The sequence below is a fragment of the Colletotrichum truncatum genome (assembly GCF_014235925.2).
Source record: "Colletotrichum truncatum strain CMES1059 chromosome Unknown Contig_0008, whole genome shotgun sequence".
Lineage (NCBI taxonomy): Eukaryota > Fungi > Ascomycota > Sordariomycetes > Glomerellales > Glomerellaceae > Colletotrichum > Colletotrichum truncatum.
This window is the reverse complement of record NW_027222405.1, coordinates 889,946-900,268: the sequence shown is the minus strand read 5'-3', so window position 1 is coordinate 900,268 and position 10,323 is coordinate 889,946. Positions and strand designations below refer to the sequence as shown.

Below are 10,323 nucleotides of genomic sequence, written 5' to 3'. Positions count from 1 at the left end.
TGGTGCGGGACATTTCCCGATGGGTCCAGAGTAGTCAAGAAACATTCAAGTACTCTAAAGCTACTGCTGAGTCGTCCAATTACCTTGACTCGACCTTTTCGCCGAGTTTGACGGTGATAACGAGTCTTGGCACTCGGAATCTTGTCAGATGCACCACTAGCTGCTCTCATTCGCGGCTTGGTCGCCCAGGCTCGCTCTCGATCAATCTTATACTGTCGACAGATCCGACTTACTTCCGGGTTTAACCCCTCGTCATATAATCCCAGCGGCAGCCCGCCCATGACTGCAAGAGGGCAGCGTTACCTAGCTTCGTATCACTGCCAACACATTCAACATCGCGGAGATGAATGAGTCGGTAGATCGTTACGACTCGGATAATTCTCCATACTCGATCCGCCCGCTGCCTCCGGTCCTCAGCCATGGACTCGCGGCTGTGGCGACGATGGGGTTCCTGTCTTTCTTCACCAGCCTCGGCTTGCTTACGTTTTTGACGTATAAGTTGGTATCTTGGCACAATGGGCCACCAAACCCAACGAAAAGGGACCCCATGGACAAGGTCGAGTCTCCCGCGCCGACGGACACAGCTTTTATAATACCAGATGAGTGGATGTCGCCTCAAGAACCTGAAAAGCCTACAAAAGAGACATGGCTTCAAAAGGCGATTAGCGAACCGCCAAACCAGTTTTTGGTACTCGTTTTCAACCTACTACTTGCCGATATCCAGCAGGCGCTGGCGTTTCTGCTCAACGTTGAGTGGCTAACCAGGAACGCCATCGATGTCGGCTCCAGAACCTGTTGGACACAAGGATGGTTTGTCTCGACTGGCGATTTGGCGTCCTCCGTATTTATCACAGGCGTCGCTATTCACACATACATGTCGATTGTGAAATTGAAGCAGATGCCCACGTGGGCGTTCCATACTGCAATTCTCATGATGTGGGGATTCGTTTACGGAACCGGGATTCTCGGGGTCATTGTAACAAAAAATGGGAAGAACGATGGCGGTCTCTATGTTAGAGCTGGTGCATGGGTAAGTCAGAGGTAGAAGAAAGAGAAAAACGTCAGGAACATCACGCTAACACATCAACAGTGTTGGATCAACTCCAAGTACCAGGATATCCGTTTTACCCTGCACTATCTGTGGATTTTCATTTCCTTGATCGTCACAACTATAATTTATTTGATAATATTCTTACACCTACAGAAGATTGCGCGGAAGAGCGGTGGAGTAGTTCCGTGTTGTGGTTCTCCTGCTCCAGAGCTAACTTGCAGTTCATCTTCACGGGGATGTTCATCCAAAGGTGCTGGATCGATTTCCGGGAGCGCATCTTCATGCAAGAGCGGTAGCAGTTCTTGTAGCAGCCAAAGCAAATCCACAAAGCAACCTAGGTTCGTGAACTTTACGACGATTCTTCGACGGGTACCAGGAATACCTGACTACGCTCGACACCACACCTTCCTACTTTATCCCTTAGTGTATGTTGTTTGCACAACGCCTCTGGCGGCTGGCCGCCTTTCTTCCATGGCCGGCCATGAGGTATCACTGGGATACTTCTGCTTTGCTGGTGCAATGATAGCCTGCAATGGTTGGCTAGACGTGGTTCTCTACTCTTCAACGCGACGATCTATTGTTTTCTCAGGCGACAAACCTCCGTCACAAGACGTTGGGTTGGAGACTTTTGCTTTCATGTGTCCCCAACCACAAAAATTCGGCAACACCACAACCGTGGTCGGAGGAGTTAGCCGTCCAGACCGGAGTCGTTACAGCAGATGGAGCGAGAAGCTTGCTCGAAAGGGACTCAATCGTGGGAGCTTAAAGGAGCTTAGAAACAATGGAAATATGAGAAGCAGTAGCACGAGGGCATTCGAAAACACAGAGAGCTCCGTGTTGGGGATGACGATTCAGTGTGAAACAGTCACAACCGTCTCAGTTGAGGTCAATACCAGACCGATGGTAACACGACCCAAGTTGGCGGCGGTGGGAAGGAAACAAAGCGATGCGGGTTCTTTTAGTGGAGTATCTTCATCTTCTTCAAGATTATCGGGTATCACGTCAGACTCAGTTATGGAGTCAGACACGTTCACTGGAGCATAGTGCAGTATGGCATATGAGAGGGATGTTTATCGACCTCGATTTTTGGAGTTACAGGGTCAACAGGCTAAACTTCTTCGGTCCTGTTGCGGAATGGCCAAGCCATGATATACCCGGAGCATACACTATCTGTACACAATAACGAATAATGATGCGAATATGACCGTTGTATTTTCAAGAAGTTTCAGATAGTCCACTGGTGGTTGGTTATTGGATCTATCCGATCAGCTCGGATATTTACGAAGGTCAAGATCTCTCACAGGGCAGTTGCTATTCCTGGAAGATGTTCGAGATTGGTGGTGTAGCCGGAATAGTAGCTATGAAATACTTAATCGAAATTCTTTCTTGAGACGACGGGGATACCTCTGGTATGGTCAAAATTCTGCCTTATGTCACCCCACTTGCTTGCTGATGATTCTTCAAATCCATCTGTTAACCTCTATTTAGAGTTCATGGAGGATCCCCTCTACGATCAAGGCGAACCAACAAGGGTATTGGAATTCGGCATCGGCGTTTGAACCCCGAACCTGACAGCGTGTGGGGAAGAAGACCGTATTTCGCCCGAACCACTGACGTCAACACAAGCCAACATAGTTTGCAGCCTGGTTTCAAATGTTTTGTGTGCTTACTCTTACTTCGCTTTTGTGAGCTAATTCCCGGCGGACGTATGGATTCCGCAAGAGCCCCAAGCAGCGAATACTACACTTGACTCAACCAACCTTCTTTACCTTCCTTGAGGGTGCAAAATAGGAAATTGACTCTTGGCCTAAAAGAGATCGGTAAAAACTATGTCCGAGTTCTTTAGCAAGCTGTATTCTATCGGGAACAGTTTGAACATGTACTGATGATTGACTGATTTATGTCTAGGGTTATTCTGGTTGAGTCAGGCGTGCAGTTTCTACACAACTAGACTTTTTTGATATCAAGACCGTAAAGAAAGTTCGACGAGGACTTAATGAATGAAAGTTTTTAAGAAGTCTCCTTTTCCACAACGCTGTATGGCTGTGAGCTCTGCATCGTGGAATGTCCACATAGCGTCTGACTCGCCTGCATAGGTGATAATAAAGCTAATAGTTTCATGTGACTTTGCTTCTCTTATCGGTTATTGTTTTTCCTTACTCAAAAATCACCTAACGATATGCAAACAGCACTAGTATGTATTCCCCTATTCTCCCAAGACCCCGCTTCACCGCCTTTCGCGTGTCTCAATAGCAACACCATCTTTCTCATCGAGCATCTCATCCGCCACGGCATTAATCCGACCCACACGAGCGTCCTTTCCATCAAAGAGGAGAGCAATCTGCTCCAAACTGGGTCCTTTGGTCTGTGTCAAGTTAGCAATTACTCTTGAGTGTACGAAACAGACGCATACCTCTGGGAAGACCAGGTAGACTACGACAAACTGGACAATGATCCAGCCTACGTAAAAGAAGTAGAACTTCCACGACATAGCAGCGATGCCGAGAGGGTTGACATAAGTGTTGAAGGCGCCGCAGATACCGGCGACCAAGCTGAACATGGCCATGCCCTTGGCGCGGATGTGGTACGGAAGAATCTCGACAACTAATTGATATCAGCGGGTCTGTTGTTGTTTCAATTACCGTGTCGTTGAAAAAAATCCCTTACTGTAAAGCATCTGGGCACCGGTCCAACCTAGGTTGTGGACTCCGCTGTAGAGGTAGATGAAAGCTACAGTAGTGTAACTCGCGTGCCGGTTTCCAGTCTCGACGTATGCACCAGAACAGGCAGTGATGACAACGAAGACAACCCACATCAAAGCCATACTAGTAAGCATCAACGGCCTGCGACCAACCCGAGCAGGCAGGAAAGCAAAAGCGAAGGAGCACGCGAAACTAAACATTTGCGACGTGGCCGTGATGAGGGTGGTTTCAATCTGCTTTGTAATGCCGGCACTCTTCAACATGCTTCCGAGATAATAAGAAACCAGACCTATATCTTGTTAGCTACATTAATACAGCGAGAAAACACTGTAAACTTACCGTTGCCGCTCCATTGCTTACAGATGCCACACCAGATGATTATAAAAGAACGGTAGCGGTTGCCCTTGGTTGCGAAGAGAGCCTTGAGATGGAAGGGGTTTTTGTTTTGAGTAATCTCGGCTTCAATTGTGTCCTTGATCTCGTTGTACTCATGTTGAACAACAGCGTCGTTTGAGTCGCCGGCACCGTGATACTTTGTGAGAATCTCCAGTGCTTTCTGCTCCCGGCCCTTGCTGCAAAGCCATCTGGGGGATCTATGGCGAGGTTAACACTGCAAATAAATTGTTCCTTTGGTGAACCTACTCAGGGAGGAAGAAGAGACCGATTAGGACCATCGCACTAGGGGCCGCTTGAATTGTAGTCGGTGTCCGCCACGCCCTGCACAATATTTAGTCAATGACACCAACAACATGCCGATGCTGCGGGACTAGAAAACTCACCAGGAATCTGAGATGCGGAAACTGCCAAAGGCGACCCAGGCCGCCAAAATAGCTCCAACCGAATACGTTGTGCTACTGAGGGCTGTGGCTGTAGCGCGGTGTGCTGGGTACGCAAGTTCGGTCATCAGGACTGTCGAGACAGAAGAGCACATAACTCCACCCATGCCGAGGAGAATGCGACCGGCAATGAAGGCTCCATTGTTCATAGTCGCGGCACAAATGATGGCACCGCCGATGCAGAGGAAGCAACCCACGGCGATGGCGAGACGACGACCAAACCGATCAGCAACGAGGGGAATTAACAAAACACCGATGATATTTCCCACCCAGTAAGAAGCACTGAGTGCGCCCAGAAGGCTCTTGGCCGGGTGGTTGAAGTCTGGTAGCTCAGATGTTAACACGATGTAAGTTGGGGGTGGGAGGAGTTGGTTGCGACAAGCCTTCTTGCCATTTGGTGATTTGTTGCAAGTTGTTGATCAGAGAACCGTCAAATCCGTGAGCGACATCGCCAAAGAGAAGGAAAAAGAGCCCAAAGTTAAGAGGGCGTAGACCGGGGTCCTTGATCCACGGGACTGTCTTGGTGTTGACCGACGTGGTAGCCTCTAACGCCTGCCGGTCGTCATTGTTGTTGAGTTTTCTTCCCTTCCACGCCATGATGCTCTTCGAGTCTTTGACGCTGAGATTTGCTAACACTCCAGAAACTGCAGCCAAAGATGAATAAGTGAACGCAACCCTGCCGGCGAAAGAATTGAAACATTCAGGATATTTCTCATTGTTTATATCTAATTTTCCCAATGTTACATTCTGCTAATCATTACCGCCGAAAAGGCTCGGCCGCCAGAATGAGCTTGTTTGCTGGGCTGGGCCCCATCTTGAGTTCTCTCCCAGCAAGCCTCATTGGCAGAACCAAGAGGCACATGCTTGTAAACGCGGGGGAACTGGAGAAGAGCTGCGGGGATGGTATGGTTCTACGGCCTCAACCTTGCCGGGTCCAACAGGCAATGAGCCAACCATGTTAAGTGGTATCGGGCGTCGTTAGAACCGCCGGGTATTGCAATAGGGTCGGTTGTCGGAGGAAACTTCGGAGGGTCTAGCGGCGTCGCTTCATCGGGCGAATTGTCGCGCGGCCATCCGCCCATTTCATTTATTCGGCCCCCCTTTCCCCGAAGACAAGCATGAAAGATTTCATACGTCACCCCCGGTGAAAATAGAGGGGAACGTCATGGGATTGCCGCGGGGTTTTGTTTCTCAGCTTGCATGTTGACTTTGAGACATGACCAACTGCGAAATGACATCCCAATTGAAGCTTCTGGAAAAGTCAGTGTTGGCCTTGGATGCTCGGCGTGAGCATCGCATCAATGCCAACTCATTTCAGCAAGATGCGTTGACAACTTTCAACGGTTGGCAGTATGTCTGCTTTTACAGTCACAAGGATGCGACCAGCAACATCCTTTTCGTCAATATTGCTCGACGACTAATCAGAGACTCTCTTGGGGATTGGCAGACGTTAACTTTTCAAGACTATGAACAGACGGCAGATGATGGACATAATACTATATCGATCGGCGTTTGCCAAGGAGACGGCACAATTCACGTCGCGTTCGACCATCATTGTGACCCGTGAGTTGCGAACGATTGTTTTTCAGGTGCCCTGTTGACTCAATACGCTATGCCATGTAGACTGCGCTTTCGAATGTCATTACCCGGTGTTGCCACAAATCCAGAGGCACACAAGTGGGAGCCCTCGCTGTTCAGTCCAACACATAATCAACTGCCAGGATACACTCGCACCGGCCAGCTTGCGACGGAGAAGATTTTCTTAGAAACGACATACCCGCGTTTCCTCCCGGTTGACAACGATTTGCTATTGAGCTATCGCATTGGGATGTGAGTAGTAGAAACCCGAACCCGACGGAACAAAGGTGGCACTGATGCGAATGCCTTTATGCAGAGCCGGCGCAGGGTCCGACCACCTCTTCAAGTATAGCAGCAAGAGCCAAACTTACTCCTATGTTGGTCAATTCCTGACTGGCGTCGAAAACAATCCGTACATTAACGGCATTTCCTATGCCAACGGCCGGCTGCACGTGTCTGGGACATATCGTGGGTTTGTCTGGTATGAGGGCGTCGATGACCCAGAAGCGAGACTTCACACCGTCCAAGCGGGACCAAATGGTCCGGAGAACAACTACAACCTCTTTTACGTTTCCAGCGACGACCTAGGAAAGACATTTAACAACTCCAAAGGAGAGCGCCTAGCCAACCTGGAAATCGGAGAGACGATCTTCCCAGACGCGGATGGCCTGATCGTGTTTGATATCCCCCAAAACAATGGTATCTTAAACCAAGAGGCACAGGCAGCAGATGAAAACGGAGGCTTCCACGTCTTGAACCGCGAAAACGAAGTCTGGATGCACTACTACCGCAATGCAGAGGGTCAGTGGAGCAGGCATGCGTTGCCGGATGTGCTGCCGACTCGAACGGGGGCGCGAGGGGACGTCATTGCTTTGCCCGGGAAAGAGACAATAGTCTTTGCGCTTCCAGGCAATCGAGACAACAAACTCACGCTCGTGGGAGTCAAATTGCCTCGAAAGGGCACGGCGGCGGGTGGAACGACTGCGACGTTCGAGTATCGTCAGTTGTGGCAGGGCGACGGTTTCTCCGGGGAGCCGCAGCTAGAGACATTTGTTTCGGGATCGACGCAGTTGATTTCGATTTTCACGCGAACGGAAGAGAAGGAAAGAAAGGTTGTGGTGTTGGATTTTGCGCTGGAGGATGATGCTCCCTGAAGCAGTCAGGGCTGGGCATAGTACGTGGGCAGACGAAGTATGGTCGGCGAGTATCTTGTTTGCCAGACGTTTTTCTTACTTGCAACATGGAGTCGTGCAAGAAAGAAGAAATTCCTAATTACGTTGGGCTGTGTTTGCCCGGCTTGAGGTAAACCTGGGAGGCGGTGTGCTGCCAATCCGTAAAGGAAGCAGAACGCAAAAGATACAATGTTGATTACCTACCCGGCAAGACATGAGGAAAGGATCGTCCTGACAAGGATGCCCGGTTAAAACTTTTCACTCTTCAGCCCCCTAGAGCTACAGGCCTAAGATGGTTTGCTTGCTTGAGCCCGAATGTGATAATTTCTCGAAAGTTTTGGAGCTCCAAAATAAAGGATATGGAAATGGGTATGAGTATGGGAAGAATCCTGCCAGTCGTTCTCTATGGCAAACTGTGCTGGCCAGTCGCTTTGAATCCTCCTTGTTCCAGCACATGTATGACGACGACGCCTTATTCTAAAACATCCTACTCCAAGGAGAAGATAGTACTCAACCAGGAGAGACATATCGGGAGTAAATCGACCCAGACTTGCAACCCAACGGTGGCCGATGAACTCGGCGGCTTCAGAAAAGAGAAAATCTGCGCCCATGTTGTGATGTGGTTCCGTGGCCAGCGCATTGCTTGTCTACGACTTCTTGAACACCAATGACACCACAGAAAACATCCGATCTTAGGGTCGCAAGGTTATGCCACGCCGGGAAAACCAACTGATCTGATAGGCCGGGCCAGGCAGTTCGTGAAAGATTTGCCCTGGTTCCCCCCAGCATCTTTGTCCGGGATTTGCTTTTAGGCCCCGTTCCGCCAATGCGGCGCTACTGTGCCAGACCTCGTGTTGGAGCCCCGACAAGGCCAGCCCCGGGCCAATTATAGCGCAAACTGGCCAATCCAGAACCCCTGGCAGCCCTAAAGCCATTCATCTTTTTTCCCCTAATGACTTTGCTTTGCCCTGTCTTGGCCCATCCCACAGTGGGTGTTGTTGTGTGATGCCACTGGCTCTGCCTCACCTGGTTGGTTGTTACCTGATATTGTGGACGGACGACAACCCAAGTCACCACAGAGACAACTGGCCATTCTTCTTCCTGCCACCCATCCCACCCCATCTCAAGATCCCACTCCGTGAGGGCATGCTTATTCTGCCACTTACGGCCCATGTTTGCCGTCTTAGACGCTCTCGCTTCAGCCTGTCAAGCCCCGTATTCGATTTTGGCCTTCCTCTCTAGGGGACCTCACGCGCCCCTTGTGGTTCTTAGACGGGGTTGGGTCTCTCCCACGCCAAGGATAGCAGAATGGCATGCGGAAAGAAAAATCACCTGCAGGGCATGGGATGATACACCGAGTGCCGCGTTCCTGCGCAGTAAAGAGCTAAAATACGTGGGTACTGCAGACTGTAAGCTGGGGACTGCATGCGTTTTTTAAAATAGAATACCGCCTTTTTGCGTTGCCCACATACAAGAACCTGATTCTCCCCAGAGGAGGTCACCATTCTATTACAGCGGTCAAGAATTCTCAACCAGATAATCGACATTCGCTCATGTCCAACTGAGTCATCCTTCTGTTGGCTTCCATGGCTACACTACACTCGTTATAGTTTGTTCAAGTATTTCGTCACTCGCTGTATATCACTCGCACCCGTCGTTTGGAGAAGGATGATTATCCCACACATACCGAGGACCGACGCGAAGGTCGGTACAGACCCTATGGCCGCCGACTTTTCCGGATCCATCATCACCTCCCACAATCACCAGACGTTGGTTATCGTGTCCACTGTACTCGGCTGTCTCATTTTCGTCGTCGCCTCTATTTCTATTTTCTTTGTCGTCACCCGTCGGAAAAGGCAGCTTGCCCAGGAATACAAGGCCGAATGCCTTCGCAACCCGAGCCTCACATGGGAAGAGTATTCTCGCCGGACCAAGCTTAGTCAATCACGAATCATGCTTGAGCAAGAACTACAGCGAAGCATTATGATTCGCAAGTCGTTGCAGACCCGGGTGGATGTAACCGTCACGCCTGTTTCGCCGCCAGCCCGCACACGGTCGAGGACTTGGCACGGGCGGAGTTTCTCCAGGGCAAATACCGATGAAGAGGAGGGAGAGGGTTTATTAATGTCGCTCCGTGGCGACTGGACCGAGCACGAAGCACGAGTGGAGAGGACCTGGCAGATCCTGCACAAGAAATACCCAACAAGGAGGGTGACGTTGCCCGTTGAAGAAGATTCCGGACCGGTTCGTCCACCAACTATAAGATTAAAAACACCACCTTTGCTATCTCATCCCATGTTCCGTGGATGGAACGGAGAAAGTGAGGTGAAGCATTCAAGTCTACCTACGGAGTTGGCCAAGATCAAGCCCGTCCGGATCTGAAGAAGACGAAGAAGAGGAGGAAGAAAAAAAAGGATGGAGCGACGGAATTTAATGTTCATGTCTATAATGTCTATAACGCGTCGATGAATAGGGACTGACTTGGTTCAGACCAACGTGGCGTTCAGGTAATGGTAAATAAGGGTTGGTTAGCATCCTGGGGTAGTCAGGATTGTGTCGTTGACATATTTGCTGGAGTTGAACGGTAGCTAGATACCTTACACAACTTAAAGAGTTTTAATCATTAACCGTCATATTACCTACGGACATGTTGGTTAATTTTGCGACCTCGATGCTGTTATAGAAGAACTCTGGAATGTTGTATTCAAACTCCAGAATTCTAGGCTACCGTAATTCCGCCAGGCGTTCCAGGATACAGATACATCAGCAACCCGAAGTCATTGACACCCGTGATATGGAACATTTGAGTCTACATAGAAATCCCGATCCGCAAAAAACCCAATCTGCGAATTAATGTGGCATGAAGCCCTACAGTGAAGGCCGACTTCTCTAGTAAGAGACCAAGGCCTTGACGCTTAAGACTACGGATTCGGCCCATGCAAATTACTTTCGATACAAATGCTGATAGCTAAATCGGACTGAAA

General features: G+C 49.7%; 4 protein-coding genes across 4 annotated transcripts; 3 read left to right on the top strand and 1 right to left on the bottom strand.

Annotated features, from left to right (window-relative positions):
- Positions 1-343: 343 nt before the first annotated feature.
- Positions 344-2,095, top strand: CTRU02_211739 (uncharacterized protein; the record flags this gene model as incomplete). The annotated part of the gene is made up of 2 exons (XM_036732975.1): positions 344-1,030; positions 1,091-2,095. 2 exons carry the CDS (start codon positions 344-346, stop codon positions 2,093-2,095), a joined length of 1,692 nt encoding a protein of 563 aa, XP_036575312.1.
- A 1,183-nt stretch (positions 2,096-3,278) lies between these two features.
- On the bottom strand, positions 3,279-5,186 carry CTRU02_211738 (hexose transporter protein; the record flags this gene model as incomplete). Its single annotated transcript, XM_036732976.2, has 7 exons — positions 3,279-3,416; positions 3,465-3,655; positions 3,719-4,042; positions 4,093-4,346; positions 4,396-4,470; positions 4,533-4,911; positions 4,973-5,186. The coding sequence occupies 7 exons, from the start codon at positions 5,184-5,186 to the stop codon at positions 3,279-3,281; spliced, it is 1,575 nt and encodes a 524-aa protein (XP_036575313.2).
- Positions 5,187-5,820: 634 nt separating this feature from the next.
- On the top strand, positions 5,821-7,321 carry CTRU02_211737 (uncharacterized protein; the record flags this gene model as incomplete). The annotated part of the gene is made up of 3 exons (XM_036732977.2): positions 5,821-6,152; positions 6,213-6,419; positions 6,484-7,321. 3 exons carry the CDS (start codon positions 5,821-5,823, stop codon positions 7,319-7,321), a joined length of 1,377 nt encoding a protein of 458 aa, XP_036575314.2.
- Positions 7,322-9,007: 1,686 nt separating this feature from the next.
- Positions 9,008-9,721, top strand: CTRU02_211736 (uncharacterized protein; the record flags this gene model as incomplete). Its single annotated transcript, XM_036732978.1, has 1 exon — positions 9,008-9,721. One exon carries the CDS (start codon positions 9,008-9,010, stop codon positions 9,719-9,721), a length of 714 nt encoding a protein of 237 aa, XP_036575315.1.
- Between the last annotated feature and the right edge of the window lie 602 nt (positions 9,722-10,323).